The following is a 20,024-nucleotide window of genomic DNA, read 5'->3' as shown; positions in this document are numbered from 1 at the left end:
TATCTACTGACACACGCTACAACATGGATGGACCTTGAGGACATCATGCTAAAAGAAATAGGCCCCTTAAAAAGAAAAATACTGTATGATTCGTCTTATAGGTACAGGAGGCAAAGGGAAGGAGTTATTGTTTCAAAAGATGAAAAGAATTCTGGAGATGGATGATGATGATGGTAGCACACATTATAAATGAATTTACCACTGAACTGTTCATTTAAGGATGGTCAAGATGCTAAATTTTATGTTATGTGAACTTTACATTTTTTTTCCTTTTTACAATATATATATTTTTTTAATTTCAGATTGGAAGGGAGAGAGATAGAAACATCAATGATGAGAATCATTGATCAGCTGCCTCCTGCACGGCCTGCACTGGGGATCCAGTCTGCAACCCAGGCATGTGCCCTGACTGGGAATTGAACCATGACCTCCTGGTTCATAGGTCAACGCTCAATCACTGAGCCACACCAGCCAGGCTACCACAATTTTTTAAATGGAGGGGGGAAAAGATAGAATTAGCCCCCTGTGGCTGGTGTGGCTCAGTTGGTTGAGCATCATCAGTGCACCAAGAGGTTGTGGATTCAATTCCAGGGTCAGGGTAAATGCCCAAGTGTGGGCTTGATCCCCAGTAGGGGGTGTACAAGAGGCAGCCAATTGATGTTTGTTTATCTCTCATCATCTCCCTTCTTCTCTTTAAAATCAATAAAAGCATTTAAAAACAATTAGTTCCATAGAACAGGCAACAAGTTAAAACAATAAAAAAGATTTCTGATTATAACAACAACAACAACAAAAAAACATGCTATTCTTGAATTACATTTACCAGGCTCCAAAGAGGTAATTTTTTTTTCTTATCCCAAATCACAAAGATGGTTAGTGGAGAGAATCAGGATTTGAACCCAGTTTGGTGCACATCTGCAGTCCAGCACCCTCTGTTTCTTATTGGGGACTCCTGGCACCAGGGCAGGCCAGCCCTGTGGGAGTCCCCGTCCCATGCAGTGCAGGTTACTGCGCATTGTTCCAGTGACAGCAACTTGTCAATCCTCACTCAAGGACATTTCCCCATTGATTTTGAGAGTGGAAAGGAGGGAGAAAGAGAGAGAAACATTGATGTGAGAGAGACACATCACTTGGTTGCCTCCCACTCATACCTGACCAGGGCGGGGATCAAACCTGCAACCCAGGCACCTGCCTTGACAAGAGAATCGAACCTGTAACCCTTCGGTGTGCAGGCTGACACTAACCACTGAGCACCAGCCAGGGCTCTTTTTAAGTGTGGTGAGTTGGCTTGGCTCAGCTAAGCAGTTCTCAGGGGCAGTTGCCATCGGTGATGGGAGCTGGGTCATCTGAAAACTCGGTCCTGTCTCTAACACCTGGGATGGGCAGTCAGCTATCTGAGGCCCCCAGACACTCCCCTCTCACATGGTCTCCAGTATGGTGACTTCAGGCGACCAGTCCTAAGTGAGCCAGGCAGCGGTACGCTGGAGCGGCTGGCACTGGCTCGTGGGTTTCGGGTAACTCTTCTGCCCCCACGTTGGCAGTTGGCAGTGAGCCGTGGTCAGTTGTAGTGATCCCGCAGAAACCAGCAAACCTACAAACTCAGACCTCTTTCCCCCTTAGCGAGCCCGCTAACCATTTAGCAGCACACGTCCTGACGGGCAGAGGCCTTTTGTCATAGGACCATCTTGGAAACTCCTTAGCAATGTCATTTCTGCGGTCACCAAGGCCGGCCCATGTCAAGGGGAAGGGTGTGGACTCACCACTGGAGAATGGTCAAGTCCGGGAAGAGCATGTTAGACAGGATGTTGTTAGAGCCACTTGGGAAGATGCCATCTGCCATAGAGTCGTGGGTCTCTGGAAACAATACAGTGGCATCTCCCAGGCACCGATGACGAATGGAATAACCTCCCCACCCCTCCGAATGCCCCCAGCACCAGGCAGCAGGCGGTGCCTTATGTGCCCCATTTGACCCAGCCAGTGGTTGGCATCAGCCATATGGATATGGTAGCTACAAGGCACCTCGTGGCTCTCAGCAGAGCATCCCAAACAAGAGTTTTGGCCAAAACCAGTTTGGCTCAGTGGATAGAGCGTCAGCCTGTGGACTGGAGGGTCCTGGGTTCGATTCCGGTCAAGGGCATGTAGCTTGGTTGCGGGCATACCCCCAGTGGGGGGTGTACAGGAGGCAGCTGATTGATGTTTCTCTCATTGATGTTTCTAACTCTCCCTTCCTCTCTGCAAAAAAATCAATAAAATGTATTTTTTTTTTAAGTTTTGTATACCCAGGCTCATACTGTACATCACTTGAAGGGCCTGGCTCCTGCCCTCCTGTGAGGGTCTACCCAGCTCTGGAATCCTCCCATTGCTCAGGGATGCACATTCCAGGAGTCAGCTGTTCTCTGATGAATTTCACATCCAGCAGGCAAGCTGGCTGACTTGCTTGTAAATTGCAGCTAATTCTTAAGGCAGATAAAGACCACCCAGAGCAAAGCACTCTCTAGTTACTCAAGCCTGTCTCCACAACCGAGTCCCTAGGGGGTCAAGAGGTCTCTGGCTTCTTGCCATGTCCACAGACCACTTGCCTGAGACAGGCTTAGTTCTTAAAAGATCTTAATCGTTTTATTTAAAAATCTAACAGCTGACAGGAATCAAGCACTTACTGGCATCAGGTAACAGAAGAAGCATTAGGTCATGGCAGCCTCCTCCCCCAGGGCAACCTCCAGGATCGTTTTGGCCATTAAAACAAGATGATGGGCTCAGTGAGATGATCCAGCTTAAATGTCACAGTGGCTTAATAAGGGCCCAATAAATGTCACCAGATGAAAATATCATCACTAAATGGTTGCTCATCATCTTTTTATGATGTGTAATAATAATTGTAGCTAACATAATTTAGTGCTTAATATTAAATTACTAGAGGCCCAATGCACAAAAATTCGTGCACTAGGGAGGTCCCCCAGACCAGCCTGCCCCCTCTCCCAGTCCGGGAGCCTCAGGGATGTCCTACAGCCGGCTTAGACTCACTCCCCTTGGGGAGCTGGCCTAAGCCGCAGTCTGGCCTCCCTCTGTGGGAGGCGACCGCAGATCAGGGGAGGGCAACACCTCCATCACACCTCTGCTGCAGCCACTGCTGGCCGCTGCGGCTGCCTGAGCTCTGCCCTTGCAGCCACCGTGGCTTGCCTGAGCCTCAGGCAGCCACTGTCCTGAGACAGCTGCTCTAATTAGCATACTACTACCCTTTTATTAGTACAGATTATCACTGTTACTTATGAGACCCCAGTGGTTTTACTTAAACACGTTGCAAATATTACCCCATTCCCCATTTTGTTATTACTACAACCCTAAGAAGTAGGTGCTATTAACATCCCCATTTTCAAAAGAGGAAACTGAGGCACATGGAGATTAAGTGATGTACCAAGTATAAACATTTTTTTTTTGAGAAGTTTTATTATAAAGAGGAGCAAATAGCCAAAACCAGTTTGGCTCAGTGAATAGAGCATCGGCCTGCGCACTGGGTGGTCCCAGGTTCGATTCTGGTCAGGGGCGTGTACATTGGTTGAGGGCGCATCTCCAGTGGGGGGTGTGCAGGAGGCAGCTGATCAATGATTCTTTCTCATTGATGTTTCTGACCTTCTCTCTTCCTCTCTGTTAAAAATCAATAAAAAATATATATTTAAAAATAAATAAAAAATAAAGAGGAGCAGCCAAAACCGGTTTGGCTCAGTGGATAGAGTGTCGGCCTGCGGACTGAAGGGTCCCAGGTTCGATTCCGGTCAAGGGCATGTACATTGGTTGTGGGCACATCCCCAGTGGGGGGTGTGCAGGAGGCAGCTGGTCGATGTTTCTCTCTCATTGATGTTTCTAGCTCTCTATCCCTCTCTCTTCCTCTCTGTAAAAAATCAATAAAATATATTTTTAAAAATAAATAAAAAATAAAGAGAAGCAAATAAATGGGGCCATAATTGGAAGTGGACGTAGGATCAAGAGAGGGTTTGTTTTCAGATGAGAGAGATGACACTGTGTGGGCAGACAGGAAGGTCCATGCAGTGGGGAACAACTGTGAGACCACAGCCTGGAATGGGTAGACATACACAAGAGCAGACACTGTGGGCCCAGGGCAGGCAGGTGGCAGATGGGGCAGTGCAGGCCTGTGGAAGTTTGCTTCTCATCACTTTTTATTTCTGCAAAATAAGAAGCAAGGAGAGAGTGAAGAGTGAAAGGAGTGATGGGATAGGAGATGGGAGAAGGTATGAAATAGTTATTTATAGGAAGTGGATAAGAGAAACATAATCTTATTGCCAGGCAGCCTTAAGGGTTTGAGGGTCAAGTTCATAGATCTGAAGTGTGACCAGCCAGTCATTGTGCATTGTTCTTTAGCCACTTTAAACTGTGGGTACAGGCACAGGGTAGGTGGAGGGCTGAATTTAAACAGGGTCACATGTAAGAGGAAGCCAGAGGAGGAAGGGTATATGCAAAGAATGTTTTTGTTTGTTTGTTTTAATATATTTATACTAGAGGCCTGATGCATGAGATTCATACAAGAATGGGCCTTCCTTCCCCTGGCTGCTGGCACTGCCTTCGCTCTGGCCCACGCTGCCCAGAGGCCGGGAGCAGCTGGGGTGGTGCAGAACGCCTGCGTCATCACCATGGTGACGATGCAAGGGTCCCACCGAGGCCACTCGCCTGCAAGTTAATATGCCATCTTTGTTGGGTTAATTTGCATATGTGCTCCTGATTGGTTGGTGGGTGTCACAAAGGTACGGTCAATTAGCATCTTACTCTTTTATTAGGTAGATTAATTACAGAGAGGAAGGGAGAGGGGTAGAGAGATTGAAACATCAATGATGAGAAAGAATCATTGATCAACTGCCTCCTGCATGCCCCCCACTGAGGATCAAGCCAGCAACCCAGGCATGTGCCCTTGACCAGAATAGAACCCGGACCCTCCAGTCCTCAGGCTGACCTCTATTCACTGAGCCGAACTGGCCAGGGCTGCGAAGAATGTTTTTAATGATTAAGCAAGTATTGTAAATGATTAGGAAAAACTGAGGACTTGAGGAGTGAGGGGAAGTGAAAAGGAGATAGGCACCTAGGATGGGAGATCACAGATGTTTGGAAGGATTGTGGGGATTTGAGGCTCTGGAGGCAGAGAGCTGGAAGGAGAGCTGATGGGAGTAGGGAGATGCCTGAGATTGAAATTCTAAAGGCTGTGCCATGGAGAAAGGTCTCAGAGTGACCACGGAGGGAGGGGCTGAGAGCATGGTGGGTCAGAGAGGCAGGGGAGGTAGAAGGATCACCTCCCTGGATATGGAAGTCACCGAGAATGAAGTTGGGAGCAGGGGGAGTGGCAGTGAACCTGAAGCTAAAATCACGGAGAAGTGAGGAATAGTGATGTGGGCGAGCAGATCGTTCCAATGAGGGCACCATCGACTCTGATGAAAAGACTCAGAGCTTGCCGGGACCGGTTTGGCTCAGTTGATAGAGCGTCGGTCTGCGGACTGAAAGGTCCCAGGTTCGATTCCGGGCAAGGGCGTGTGCCGTGGTTCCGGGCACATCCCCAGTGGGGGGTGTGCAAGAGGCAGCTGATCGATGACTCTCTCTCATCGATGTTTCTAGCTCTCTGTCCCTCTCTCTTTCTCTCTGTAAAAAAAATCAATAAAATATATATTTAAAAAAAAAAAAAAGACTCAGAGCTGGAAAGTTGGGGAAGAGAACTTTGTCTGGAAGCAGCACCAAGGAACAAGGAGATTTACCCACTAGGAAGGACGACGGGAGAGCCGGGTTTGGGTTAGAGCAAGAAGGTGACAAGAATGTTCAGTGAAGAGATTGACAGTTCATGAATGCCAAAGGCCTGAGGAGTGGGGATGGAAATGATTTCATCCTAGGTGGTTTTTCTAGCCCATCTTCAGTATGCTTATGGCCATATATATATAAAGTGCTTTTGTATAAAAGTGCGCAGCCAGGCATGGAAGCCGTGGTTAGCAGTCCTGGTGGAGTCTTTTGGCCAAGAGGGAAAGCCTTTGGCCCTCCAGAGCAGGATGGTAAGGACTACGTGCCGGGTTTTCGCGGCCGTGGCTGTTCCCTTGTGGTCCATTAAAGCTGGGGAAGGGGTGGGGTCACGATCAAGCCGCAGGGACCATGCGCACTGGGGGAAGTGGAAGGAGAGCAGACTGCCCTGACCTGCCAATTCCTCTCAACCTGCAGGATCCCAGCCGCCGGAGATGGGCGCCCGGCCCTCGCGCAGGCGGACGCCGGCGGACCCGCCCTTAGCCCTGGACGCGCTGCCGCCGGAGCTGCTGGTGCAGGTGCTGAGCCACCTGCCGCCGCGCACGCTGGTGACGCGCTGCCGCGCCGTGTGCCGCGCGTGGCGCGCAGTGGTGGACGGGCCCTCGGTGTGGCTGCTGCAGCTGGCCCGCGACCGCAGCGCCGAGGGCCGCGCGCTCTACGCCGCCGCCCAGCGCTGCCCGCCCAGCGGCGAGGACGCGGAGGAGCTGCCGCTGTGCGCCCTGGCGCGCTACTGCCTGCGGGCGCCGCTCCGCCGGAACCTCATCTTCAACTCCTGCGGAGAGCGTGGGTGCCGGGGCGGCGGGGACCGCGGGGAGGTGTGAGGGGGCGGGGCCGGCGCTAAGGGGGCGGGGCCGGGGCAGGGAGTCAGGGCCGGGCCTAGGGAGGCTCTGCGGGAACTAGGTGGGCGAGGCCGGGGTGGGGCTGGGAAGCGGGGCTGGAGGGGGAGCCAGAGGCCGTGGGCCTGGAGGGAGAGAACTGGAAGGGTGAGAAAAGCAGAAGGGACCAGGGGCCGGGCCGAAGAGGAGTGGGGGGAGGCGGGGGAGAAGCCGCGGGCGTTGGCGGCGGAGCTCGCCTGGAAGCCTGAGGCGCTGTGACACCTGGAGGACGTCAGCGGGTGGGCGGCCCAGCGGAGGCGCCAGTGAATCAGGGGTGGGAGCCGGGCCGGTGAAGGAGCCCAGGGCGGGGCCGGGAGAGAGGCCTGCGGGCGGGCTAATCCCTCTTCGCTGTTGCATCCCGCAGAGGGCTTCAGAGGCTGGGAGGTGGAACACGGCGGGAACGGCTGGGCCATAGAAAAGAACCTGACACTGGTGCCGGGCGCTCCTTCCCAGACCTGTTTCGTGACTTCTTTCGAGTGAGTGGCCCTTCCCTGGGGCAAGGGCTTCAAGAAGGGTGCGGCCCCACCCACCGGCTTCATCCTCACCCACTTTCACCCTCCCCTCAACAAATTTGTTGAGGGCCTGCTATGTACCAGGCACTTTTTTCTGTTTTTTCTTTTTAAAGATTTTCGATTTTTAGAGAGATAGGGAAAGGGAGAGGCGGCGAGAAATATTGATGTGCGGGGAAACAGGTCCGCTGCCTCCTGCACGCCTCCCACCAGGAATTTAGCCTGAAACCCTGGCATGTTGCCTGACCAGGAATCGAACTAGCAACCCTTTGGTGCAGGGGAGGATGCCCAAATGAGCCATACCGGCCATTGTTCAGGAACTGTTTTATATGTCAAGATACAAAAAAAATCAGAAAGATAAGGGAACTGCATTTGCATTTTAGATGTAGGATGGGGGGAGACAATAAACACATTCTATCCTATATAATAAAAGACTACTATGCTGTGTCCAGCTGTCCAGTCGGCCATTCAACCAAAGTGTAATATGCTAATGATATGCTAAGACAGCTCAACTGCTCGTTATGATGTGCACTAACCACCAGGGGGCAGATGCTCTGACCAGTAGGTTAGCTTGCTGCTGGGTCCAGCAGTTCGGGATGTCCTGGACATGCCCTGGAGCCATCCTGTGGTCCCTCCTTGGCTGGCCAACCTCCTGTGTCTCTCCCTGCCCTGATCATGCGTTGGTGGGGTACCTGGGCCTGGCCTGTGCCCTCTCACAATCTGGGACCCTCAGGGGATGTAGGAGAGCTGCTTTCAGCCTGAACCTGCTCAACACAGGAGCTGTCCCCAGTGATCAGTGCGCTCCCATAGGGGGAGCGCCGCTCAGCCAGAAGCCGGGCTCATAGCTGGTGAGCACAGAGGCAGTGGTGGGAGCCTCTCCCACCTCCTCAGCAGTTAGACATCCCCCAAGGGCTCCCGGACCAAGAGGGCGCAGGCCGGGCTAAGGACCCCCAAGTGCACGAATTTCATGCACCAGGCCTCTAGTAAAGGGTAAAATAACAACACAACAATCAGATGCTTTACATATAACTCTAATCCTGACAACAACTGTGCAACATAGATGATATTGTTAGCTCCACATTATAATGGGGAACTAACACACATAGGTAACAACATCTAGTAAATGGTGCAGCTGGAATTTGAACTCAGGTTCCAGAGGTTCTGGTTGTGATAAATGCCATGAAGACATCAGAACAGTCTGATTTGTTGGCTGATTCTCTATCCTCATATCCCATACCTATTTCTTTGTCCCCTATTCCCATAGTCAACTATTCTCACATGGCATTATCCAGCTTTCTAGTAGCTGACAGTATATTAGGGGTGAAGTAATATCTCATTGCTGTTTTAATTTTAATTTGCATCTTTCAACTTACTAATAATTGAGGATCTTTTCATATGCTTATTAGCTTTTTGTCTTCCCTCTTTTGTAAATTGCTTGCTCATATTTTCTTTTAGGGCTGATGTCTTACATATACTAGAGGCCCAGTGCATGAAATTCATGCACAGGTGGAGGGCCCCTCAGCCCAGCTTACCCTCTCTCCAATCCGGAACTCCTTGGGGGATGTTCGACTGCCTAAACTGGTGGTCGGACAACCTTCTCACAATCCTGGACCACTTGCTCCTAATTGCTCACCTGCCTGCCTGCTTGCCTGTTTGCTCCTAATTACCCCCCACTGCCAGCCAGATCGTCCCCCAACTACCCCCTCCTGCTGGCCTGGTCGCCCCACACAACCTGCTTCTTCAGTCATCTGGTCGTCTCTCATTATCCCCCCTATAGGCCTGGTTGTCCCACGCAGCCTGCTTGTTCAGTCATTTGGTTGTCCTTTGCTAACCTCCCTGCAGGTCTGGTCATAGGCAGCCATCCTGTGAGGGCATGAGGGTTAATTTGCATATTACCTCTTTATTATATAGGACAAGAGGCCTAATGCACGAAATTCGTGCCTGGGTACAGTTCCTAGACCTGGCCTGCGATCAGGGCCATCTTCCCCAGTTGCCCACGGCCGGCTCCTCCCCCCACCCACCACCCACCCCCAGTTACCCATTCACCATTCGGTGATCGCTGCCTGGCGGCCGGGGGAAGGGACCAAGACATGGTCAGTGTGCCTCTTAGTGACTGGTCCAGAGGTTGTTCTGGTCATTCTGCTATTAAGGTCAATTTACATATTACCCTTTTATTATATAGGACTAGAGGCCCAGTACATGAAAATTCATGCACTGGAGGGGAGGTCCCTCAGCCTGACCTGCCCCCTCTGGGAACCCTCAGGGACAGGAAAGGCAACACCCCCATCACACCTCTGCTGCTGCCACTGCCACCAGCGCAAGCCCCAGCCGACCCTGGTTACCTGAGCCTCAGGCAGCCCTGGGCAGCTGCGCAGCCTCCATCTGAGACTTGTCTACACCTCAGGCCGGCCCTGGGGGGCTGGGGAACTGAGGGCGGATCTGGCCACGCCCCCAGGTGGGGCTGAAAGGATTGGGGAACTCTGGCAGGGTTGAGGGCACTGGGTGCTGCCATCTTGTGGCTGTGGGTGCCGCCATCTTTGTGACAACAGGATAGTCAATTTACATATTCCCTCTTTATTACAATAGATAGGACTAGCAGCCCAGTGCACGAATTCATGCACCTTGAAAGGAACTGTGGGACATAGGGTTGCAGTTGACACAGAGGCAGGTCTCAGCCCATCCTCCACGCCCCTGTCCAGCCCCTCCCTCTGCAGTTCCTAGTCCCCTGTCTACCAGCAGCCCTGCTCTGGCTGCCGCCACTCCCACATGCTGACAGCGCTGGCCTCGCTCACACCTACTGACAGCACAGGGCGATTGGGGCTAGTGCCAGCAGTGGGTACTAGCAGGGCCGGCACCATCAGTGGGTGTGAACGGTGCTGGTGCCCCAGTTGCCCCTCAGGAACAGAGAGAGGTGGAGAAGCCCTCAGGGGTGATCAGGGGTGGTAGCTGCTGCTGGCACCTGCTGACGGCACCAAGCAATGGCAACAAGTAATCGGGACTGGCGCCAGGCACCAGAAGCAGGTGCAAGTGGTGGCTCCAGCACCAGCTGCGGGTGCGAGCAGGGCCAGTACTGGCAATGAGTGTGAGCAGGGCTGGCACCGGTAGCAGGTGCAAGCACAGGCACAGCCACGGTGCGCGGGAACAAAGAATTTTCAGTAACGACCAGAGGCTCACTCCGATGACAGTGACTGGCACCCTGCCCTGGTCTGGTGCCCCCGCTCACCAGCTCCACCATCCCACCACGGCCAATGCCCACCATGTTCCACACATGCCCCTTGGTGGTCAGTGCACATCATAGCAGCCAATTGTTCGGCTGTTCTGGTTGTTCTGCCATTTGGTCTATTTGCATATTAGCCTTTTATTATATAGGATGTATTTTTATTGATTTCAGAGACAAAGGGAGAGGAAGAGAGAGAAACATCAATGATGAAAGAGAATCATTGATTAGCTGCCTCCTGCATGTCCCACACAGGGGATTAGCTGGCAACCTGGGTAAGTGCCCTGACAGGGAATCAAACCATGCTTCCTGGTTCATATGTCATCCCTCAACCACTAAGCCACACTGGCTAGGCTGATGTCTTATTCTTGTTGATATATAAGAACTAGAGGCCTCGTGCACGAATTCGTGAATGGGTGGGGTCCTTTGGCCTGGCTGGCGATTGGGGCTGATTGGGGCAGGCTGGCTGGGGGGAGGGACCGCGGGAGGTTGACCAGCCGGGCGAGGGAGGTTGGCTATAGGAGCGCACTGACCACCAGGAGGCAGCTCCTGCATTGAGCATCTGCCCCCTGGTGGTCAGTGCACGTCATAGCTATTGGCCGGTCGTCGGGTCATAATGGTAGCTTAGGCTTTTATAGATATAGACTAGAGGCCTGGTGCACGAAGTTCATGCACGGGTTGGGGGCAATGTTCGACTGCTGGTTTAGTCCCAGGATTGGGCCTAAAAATGCAGTCAGACATCCCTCTCATAATCCAGGACCACTGGCTCCTAACCACTCACCTGCCTGCCCGCCTGATCGCCCATAATTGCCTCCCCCTGCCCCTCACTACCCCCCTCTGCCAGCCTGGTCGCCCCTCACTGGCCCCCACCACTGCTGACCTTGTCGTCCCTCAGTGCCCCCCTCCCTCCCACTGGCCTGATTGCCCCATACAGCCCCCCCTGCCTGCCTGGTCGCCCCCCTTAGCCTGATGTTTGGTCATTAGGTTGCCCCTCTCTGCCCCCCCTGCCGGCCTGCTCACCCCACAAAGCCTGCTGTTTGGTTGTTATGTGAGGGCATCCTGACAAATTTGCATATTACTCTTTTACTAGTATAGATTCCTTGTATGTTCTAGATGTCTGTTTCTTGTCTATCCTGGACATTGCAAAAATCTCCCATTCTACCCTCTGTATTAACTTGTGCCCATGGTGTTCTTTGTTATTTTCATGTGATCAAACTCATCTCTCCCTTTTTTCCTTTAGAGTTTGTTTTTGAAATTTTGTTTGAAAAAAATCCTTCCTTATCCTTAAATTCTAACAATATTCTTATATTCTTTTTTAAACTAAATCTTTATTGTTGAAAGTATTATATATACCCCCTTTTACCTCCCAGTGACCCCTTCTAACCCATCCCTGCCCCCTGCCCCAGGCCTTCCCCACTCTATTGTTATATTCTCTTCTAGTAAACTCTTAAGTTTATCTTTCACATTTAGATCTTTAATTCACCTTTGAATGTGGTGTTAGTTAAGAACCTAGTCCCCTCTCTCCATATACTGATCCCATTTCCCCAACACCATCTACTAAAAACCATCCCTTCCCCATGGAATGGCAGTGCTGCCTCTATCATTTATGAAATTCCCTGAGCACAGTTCTTCCACCAGTATGACACTATTTCTATATTGTGGCATCCTGGCTAATAAAAGGGTAATATGAAAATTAACCATCACTCCTCAAAAATTAGCGGTGCCCAAAGCAGCCGGGGTGCTGGCTGCTGGCAGTGTAGCTCCAGCAATGAGCCCCAGCATCCTGTGCACCTCAGCCCACAGAGGGAGGGAGGGCAGGCGGGCACGGGACACTGACATCGGGGCAGTCAGGGCTGAGACACACCCGCACCCCCACCCCACCCCGTGCATGATTTTCATGCACTTGTCCTCTAGTATTCAAATGATGGAAGAAAGACTATTTACAAAGGTGTAGGCAGCCCACAGGTATAACCCATGACCCCCAGGCTAGTAACAGTAGGGAGAAGGGTCATTCCCACCCCTGGGCCTGACAGGGTTAAAGGCAGGAAGCAGTTATGGAAACAGGGCAGGGAAGGCTGTGAAGAGAGGGCGCTGTGGAGCTGTGCCCTGTCGCTGACAGACACAACAGTCCCAGGTGATCCTTGGGAGGGAGCCAGGTGGATAAATATCCTGATTTTATTCTCTTCTCTCACTCTGTCTTCTGCTGGAGCTTCCCATTCACTGACCCAACAGGAAATAGAGGGTAAGGGAGCCAGTCCATACATCAACACAACCTCAGACCTTGGGCCCCACCCTTTAGAGACCCAGAATTCCCTGCTCAATGTGGGCCTGCCTTGGTACTCATGTCCAGGTTCCCACAAATATTAGGGGCAGGCCTGCAGCCAGGCCGGCCTCCTGGAGCTCAGGGCAGTGGAAAATGGTGGACGGATGTGGGAGGTCAATGGGGCTGCCCACCCCATCATCCATCTTGTCTAGAGAACAAACCCTGAGGGGCTGCCTTGACAGCGCTGTCAGAGGCTTCAGGAAGGAGGTGATTTCTGGGCTGTGCCTGTCAGCTCCACACCCACCATCTCTCCTTCCCAGATGGTGCTTCAAGAGGCAGCTTGTGGACTTGGTGATGGAGGGGGTGTGGCAGGAGCTGCTGGACAGCGCCCAGATTGAGATCTGTGTGGCTGACTGGTGAGTGAAGAATGGCAACCTGCCCCCAGAACCAATGGTGACAGCAGCAGTTCTGCAAGAGGTTCGTTTCCCAGCCCATCGGTCCATGGGCTGGCCACTGCTGCGGTGCCCCTTCACAGTGAGACTGGCAGGGAAGTGATGTTCTCGTGGTTGCTGAGCCAGGGAGGGCAGAGCCCTGGTGAGCCCAGAGCCCCCACGCTGCACTCTTCCCCTCCTTCCCAGCACGCCTGGGGGTGGCACGGGAGCCACTGACTGGCTTGGTCCGATCTAAAACAGGTATCTCCCCTTACCCACCAATTCCACCACCTGCAACTCTGCCCTGACCCCAAGGGCTTGTGGACACCAAGGCTTCAGAAAGTGGGGAGCATTGTGCCATGAAAACAGGCTCAGATAGGGCAGAGTTGGGCCAGAGGCACTGGCTGGCTTCAGAACCTGTGGGCCTACAATAAGACCCTCTTCTCCACAGCACCCAGGCTCCTTCACAAAGCTCTCGGACTCCTCTTCCCTCCATCTCTTGCTTCTCCATAGAAAACCCAATTTCTTCCCTGGAGTCCTGACTCATCCTAAGAGTATCCAGATTTCTCCCTCTGGCTCCTCTCCAGAAATACTGGGGGCTACTCCTGTCCTAGGTTGTCATTTCTCCCCTGAGCATCAAACTCGACACCCCTCCCCCCCTCACCTGAGCAAAGGTCTACAGAACCCACCCCAGGAGGGCCCAGAGTACCCAGGCGCTTTCCCCCAGAATCCCGGGCTGACACCTCTACATATGGGGCGTGGGGGTGTGCAACCCGTATCAAAGTGCAGGGAGGCCCAACCCTCAGCCTCCCGACCCCGAGATTGGGTGGATGGCAGAGGCATCAACGCTCACCCCCACCTGGCAGGTGGGGCGCCCGAGAGAACTGCGGCTGCATCTACCGGCTCCGGGTCCGCCTCCTGGACGTGTATGAAAATGAAGTGGTCAAGTTCTCGGCCTCACCCAACCCGGTCCTGCAGTGGACTGAGAGAGGCTACCGACAGGTGAGTCCAGCCAAACCTAACTTCTCCCTGCTCGTTCCCTTCTCAGCTTGGTTCCCATTGGATGGGCCATGATTACTTCCCAGGCCCTGTTCCAAGCGTCTTCCCTATTAATTCATTTCATAATACAGCCTACGTTTCCAACATACATTTATTGAGCACCTACTGTGTGCTGATCTAGGTGCTGGGAATGCTTTCTCCCTATTCTAGCAGTGAGAAAATTAAGGTGCAGGACGTCAAGTGACTAGCCCAAAGTCAGACTAAAGTGTGCAGGGTCTGATTCAAGCCCAGAATGACACCCAAGCCCATGCTGTCAAAATCATCACATCTCAGTTATCAAAGTAGACTTTCAGGTGGTCATTTCCACTCCTGATCTCCCACCACCGAACAGACTCACCATCCAGAAAGATCCCAATACAAAGTGAGTCAGATCACCAGCCTCCCCTGATTGTAACCCTCCCATGGCTACATCTCAGAGTAAAAGCCAAACTCCTGTCTTGCTGCTATTGAAGGAAATGAGGTACAGATCCGTGCTACAACATGGATGAATCTTGGAACAGTATATTAAGTGGCCGGGTGGAAAAGGCCACATAATGTATGGTTGCATTTATATGAAATATCTAGAATAAAAAAAGCGAGAGACAGAAAACAGATTAGTGGTTGCCAGGGTCTAAGGGTAGGGAGGAATTAGAAGTAATAGCTAATGGATATGAGGTCCCGTGTGTGTGTGTGTGTGTGTGTGTGTGTGTCCCGCTGAGGTGAGGGAATGTTCCAGAATTACAGTGGTAATGGTTGCCTAACATCATGAATGAACTAAAAAACGCTGAATTGTAGTTTAAAACGGTTCAGTTAGGTGAATTTTATCCCCTTGACCCCATTTCCTAATTTTCCCCTCACTGTGCTCCAGTCACACTCAGGGCCTTTGCACTGACTGGTCCTGTCTGGAACACGCTCCCTCCATATCACCACAGGTGTCTGCTCAAATGTCACCTCAGTGGGCCTTTGCTTACTCACTTTACACCCTGCCCCCCTGCAGAATTCCCTGTTTCTTACCCCATCTACCTTCAGTGTCTGCGTCCCCTGCCAGATGGTCAGCTCCATCAGGCAGGGTCTTTGTGTTGCTTTCCACTGATGAATCCCCAGAGCAACTACTTGATCTGAGGGAGTATCTGATCAGTTGATGGAGGAGGAAGGGCCCACAAGCCCTCACCCTCTTGGTCTCCTTCCCCATGCAGGTCTCCCACGTCTTCACCAACTTTGGCAAAGGCATCCGATACGTGTCTTTTGAGCAGTATGGGAGAGACACACGCTCCTGGGTGGGACACTATGGCGCCCTCGTGACCCACTCCACCGTGAGAGTCAGGATCCGCTTGTCCTAGTGGCTAGCCCACCAGTTTGATCAGGCCTTTTAGGACCTACTACCACCAGCCCGACATCACTGCCAATCACAGGCAGCTTTGCAGCCAGGAGCCAGGGGATCCACGCTCGCCTCCAGCAACTCTCATGTGCTACTGCTTCCGAATGGCGGCCCACATGCTGCTCAAGAAACCAGGTCTCCAACTGGGCTGTTCACAGCTTCCTGAGCCAGGGGGTTCAGGGAATAGCTAAGACTTAATTTGCCTGCAAATTGTTTTCTCAAGAAAAAAAAAACATTGTTTTCTCATGTGCAGATGTCAGCTGATAGACTGAGTCAAAAAACAAAGGCCGAACAGAATTGCCAATGATTTCTCCAGGGCAAGCTGATTGCTAGCTGGGAGCAGAGGCGTCAGAACAGCCTGCCCTTGAGGGGACCAACACCGAAGGGAACTTTCTGCTGTTTTGGGGAGTCTCTGGGATTCCGCTGTGGGGCCTGTGCAACCTTGTTCAGCACCGCCACATCAGCACACACACACACACACCCGCCCCATGGGCTAGACTGGCAGTCTCTTACAGAACCTCAGGCCAGGTCTGTGCTGTGCCCTTCACCCACACCTCCTGCCCCTGCCTCAGGGACAGCTTGGCTCCTGTGAGGCAACACCTTCCTTCTCTCCATTCAAACCCACCTGCATACAAACTCCAGGAGGAGTTAAGTGACGTGGAGTCCTGTCCCGACTCCTCTCATGTCGCCCACTCTCCCAATGTGGGCAAAGCCACCAAACTCAATAAAATCGGTGCTAAATGTGGGTGATGGGGGACTTGTCTGTAATCAATGCACTTACTTGTCTTGTGGGATGTTCTCAATTGTGAGAGCTTTAGGTGTACTGTACTGGAAACAGAGGCAGCTCTGATGCCAGTCCTCAGCAGTTCTCCCAACAGCACTCAGGCAGGCACCACTATCAACGCCATTCAGTCCAGGAGGAAACGGGCTCGGAGTTTCACGACCTGCCCAAGGTCACCTGGCCAGTACGTAGGGGAGGCAGAGCTTGCACCTGAGTTGGGCTCCAGGGCCAAGGATAGAAGCACAGCTCCCAATCTTAAAACCTAACATGGCCAACCATACGATCAGATGAGGGCAGTATTACTTTCAGGTCCATTTCCCAAGGGATGAAAACAAGTCCGGAGGTGCTGGGGGGACAAATAAACCCAAAGTCACCGAACCAAGAGGTCAAGGTGTGATTTGGACCCAGGGGTGTGATTCTGAGAACACAGAAGAGGAGCTCCCACGTGGGCAGCAGTGCCCTCCGGTCCCTAATCAGTCCTTTCTCAACACCTTTCACCACCACCACCACAATGACTTCCATTCTCAGGAGGAAGCTTGAGGGCAGCCTTTCCTTGCCCAGGCACTGGGCCTACAGGAAGGGGAACTGGGTCTCAGTGCTACCACCAAACTCCAAACCTCAAAACAGAGTAGCCATGCACACGTGCTTCGTTCATCGTGTCTAATCCTCACCAAACCCAACAAAGCGGATGCTCTGAGTAGAGGAGGAAACAGAGGCCCAGAGGGCATGCCAGCTGCTGAGACCACACAGAGGGTGAATACCAGGCAAGGTGCACACGTCCAACCAGTCTCTCTGTGTGTTTATTGCAACCCCTTCTCATCAGATGGAATAGTGTACTGTCCCAGCAGAAGCCTCTTGCACCAAGGATGTCGGCAGAGGGGCACCTTTTCTAATTCACACCCGGGACCCCTGTGGGCTACTGATGGTTCTGATGGGAGAGGAGCCAGGATGTGAACCAGGGCCAGCTGCTTCTAGAACTGGCCTCGCTTCCCAAGGATACTGCAGGAACCCAGAGACAGGGGTTCTTGTCCTACGTAACCCCAGCCCACCATGCCCCGGCGGTCACTTCTTCTTCTGCACATGGCCACAGTCGTACTTGCCACGCACAACCTTGAGCTTGACACCGGGCAGGTCCTGGGTGCGCCCGCCTTGCACCAGCACAATGTGGTGCTCCTGCAGGGTGTGGCCCTCCCCCGGGATGAAGCAGACGGCCTCTCGGCCGGTGCTGAGCCGCACGCGGCAGCACTTGCGGTTGGCCGAGTTGGGCTTCTTGGGCTTCCGAATGAATGTGCGTAGCACCACGCCCTTCAGCTGCGGCCGGCCTTCTGTGGGACCCAGCTTTCGAGGCGGCCACTTCGGAGGCCCCCGCCGGTGCATCTGATTCAGGGTGGCCATGGGGCGGGTGGCCCAGAGCTGGGGGACCTGGGCTAGACCTGGAAAGACACAAACCAGGAGGGCAAAGTGGGGTTATTATCCCAATGAACAACAACTCAGTTCGGGGGTTCTAGACACCGTTCCAAGCCCTTTATAAGATGCATGTTTACATCTTGGGGAACTCAGGGAACAATAACAACAAAAGTTTACTAAGCAACCACCATGTGTCAGGTTCTCTTTTAAGCATTTTACATGAATTAACTCATTCTGCAAGAAAGGTATTAATTGTAATGCTGCTTAAAGAGAATAAAAGCAAGCAGGCTCACAATGCTTGAATCTTGTTCTATGCATCACACCATTACCTCATGCCATTCCCACGGCAACTAGGGGGTATTCCAGGAAGTTGTCACTCCTCCGGTCACACCCATCTGCCCTGTGAGCAGATCCTGTCAGCAGAACTTTCAAACACACCCTCTCTCCTCCACTACACCCACTCCTGTCCACCCTCTTCTCCTCCCAGGTCTTCCCATTCCCACTACCTGCCCCAACATGCAAGCAGAGGGTCCCCGTGCCACCTGGATCAGATCGTCCTTCCCCTGCGCAGAGCCCTCCTGTGGGGCCATCTCACTCACTAAGAGTCCAAGTCCTCCCAGAAGGCCCATCGGGGCTGCCCCGGTCTTCCCTTACCTCATCTCACTCACCCCCTTGCTCACCCAGCTGCAGCCTGTGTCCCCAAACACCTCAACAGAAAGACCAGGGTAGCTGCACTATAATAAGAGGAAAGGCAGGTGGGGAAGAATCTATTTCCAAGACAAACCCATAGGATTTGCCAATGGATAAAATGTAGGATGCAAGACTCAGAACTGGATTCTCTTCAACAAGCATTCACTGAGCACCCACTGTTTCTTGTCCCCAACAATGGAGACACAGTAGTGACTGAGACAGCCCTGGACCATGTCCTCTTAAGAGTTCCCGGTCCAGGATTTTAAGTCCATTCTTTCCCCTGTCACTAGATGGATGCCCTTTCACACCCAATTTCACTCCACATCGAAAGCAGGTCCTGGCCAACTGTCCATCTCCACCTCTCCTTTGTCTCAAGTTCCAGCACAACTTCAAAGGGGATGAAACATTCCTAGAAATCTCTTCCTCGTGGTGTGCCCTTCTGCAAGACTGGTGTGGCTGTCAGCTGGGTGTGGTCCCATGAACCAAAAGGTTGCCGGTTCGATTCCTGGTCAGAGCACATGCCTGGGTTTTGGGCTTGATTCCGGGTAGGCAGCATGCAGGAGGCAGCCGATCAAATGTTACACTCTCACATAGATGCTCCCCTCTCTCTAAAAATAAAAAATAAAAAAGACTCCTTGCCACTCAGTGTCTCGGTGTCCTTGATGATCATGCCTTCCTCCCGAACACCGTGTGTGAGAGGTTATCATGCCAAGCTAGCCCAGATTCCCCAGGCAGGGTGCAGGCCGGTCTTGCACAGCCTTGTGATCCTTGGTAAGTGGCAAACAGAAGGTGCTTACTAAAGGTTTGCATAGTGAACAAGTGGATGAAATACCTCACAAAGGGCCACAAGAAGCATTTAATATTTGTTAAGAGAGTAAGTTCATAAATATAGCATCCCCCTCGGGGCCTGGCACATATAAGGTTCTTGAAAAATACCAGCTGAATGAATGAGTTAAACGCCTTGCTAAGAAGTGTAAACCACGGTGGTATTTAGTAAGTACAGTGGTTACTGAAGAAATAATTGACCCAAACTCCCACTACTCACTTGGCATTAAGTAGCCCTTACTGCAACTACTTCTCACATCTTGCTTTTGCACCCGAGCTCCGCCAAAACCCATCGCCCAACCACCCTTGATTCAAAACCCTGATTCCCTTCGGTCTGTGGCCGAGGCACAGAAGTCCCTCATCCAGCCTCGACTCTGTAGCCCAAGACCCCCACTTACTGTAACTCAGGGACAGGTTGAGGCCCCGGAGAAGGCCGGACCACGACATCCTGCCGCCTGCAGCGTCCCTGTGTTAGGGAATAAGAGACTCAGAAACGAGGAGGGAAGTGGCCGCAGTCGGGCAAGCACCCCCTTCCCGCCCTCGGGACCTTGTGGTTAAACTCAACAATTTCCTCCGACGCCTCACTTCAGTAGGCTCTTGGGGACCCAGCCGTCCCGCCCGCACACCGGAGTAGAGGGGAAACAGGAGAGAACCTGGGAAGTTTGGCGGACCCCGGACTTAACCGACCTCACCGACCCCAGCAGGGCCCACCGACACGCTGAGCACAACCTCTCGCCACTTCCGGCGGGCAGCCTGGCAGGTCCCGCCTCTCACACTGGAGGGGCGGGGCAAAGACTGCGATTGGGCAACGGCTGAGTCAATCTCG

At 52.6% G+C, this 20,024-nt stretch overlaps 2 protein-coding genes across 7 annotated transcripts in view; one reads left to right on the top strand and one right to left on the bottom strand.

Moving 5' to 3' along the window:
* The window catches only part of FBXO17 (F-box protein 17), a 29,932-nt gene extending 13,005 nt beyond the window's left edge, over window positions 1–16,927 (top strand). For 3 of the 4 annotated variants that reach the window (XM_084860891.1, XM_084860888.1, XM_084860889.1), the window contains 5 exons: window positions 6,202–6,567; window positions 7,024–7,135; window positions 12,969–13,064; window positions 13,946–14,081; window positions 15,314–16,927. In XM_084860891.1, coding sequence (XP_084717017.1) covers window positions 6,219–6,567; window positions 7,024–7,135; window positions 12,969–13,064; window positions 13,946–14,081; window positions 15,314–15,457 — 837 coding nt within the window. In that variant the 5' untranslated portion in view covers window positions 6,202–6,218 and the 3' untranslated portion in view covers window positions 15,458–16,927. The remainder of the gene's footprint in view (window positions 1–6,201; window positions 6,568–7,023; window positions 7,136–12,968; window positions 13,065–13,945; window positions 14,082–15,313) is intronic. The other variant, XM_084860890.1, reaches the window with a different exon arrangement.
* Window positions 16,928–17,060: 133 nt separating this feature from the next.
* MRPS12 (mitochondrial ribosomal protein S12) lies at window positions 17,061–20,017 on the bottom strand. Of its 3 annotated transcripts, none has more exons than XM_084860901.1 (3): window positions 19,886–20,017; window positions 19,597–19,664; window positions 17,061–17,709 (listed from the first exon to the last, which is right to left on the bottom strand). In XM_084860901.1, the coding sequence occupies exons 2-3, from the start codon at window positions 19,643–19,645 to the stop codon at window positions 17,339–17,341; spliced, it is 420 nt and encodes a 139-aa protein (XP_084717027.1). In that variant the 5' UTR covers window positions 19,646–19,664; window positions 19,886–20,017; the 3' UTR covers window positions 17,061–17,338. The 3 variants fall into 3 exon arrangements, with proteins under 3 accessions (XP_084717027.1, XP_084717028.1, XP_084717029.1); XM_084860902.1 differs by having other exon boundaries at window positions 19,852–19,936; XM_084860903.1 differs by having other exon boundaries at window positions 19,746–19,935.
* Between the last annotated feature and the right edge of the window lie 7 nt (window positions 20,018–20,024).

This window comes from Pipistrellus hanaki, assembly GCF_964339955.1.
Source record: "Pipistrellus hanaki genome assembly, chromosome: 15".
NCBI lineage: Eukaryota > Metazoa > Chordata > Mammalia > Chiroptera > Vespertilionidae > Pipistrellus > Pipistrellus hanaki.
This window is presented reverse-complemented; position numbering and strand designations above follow the sequence as displayed.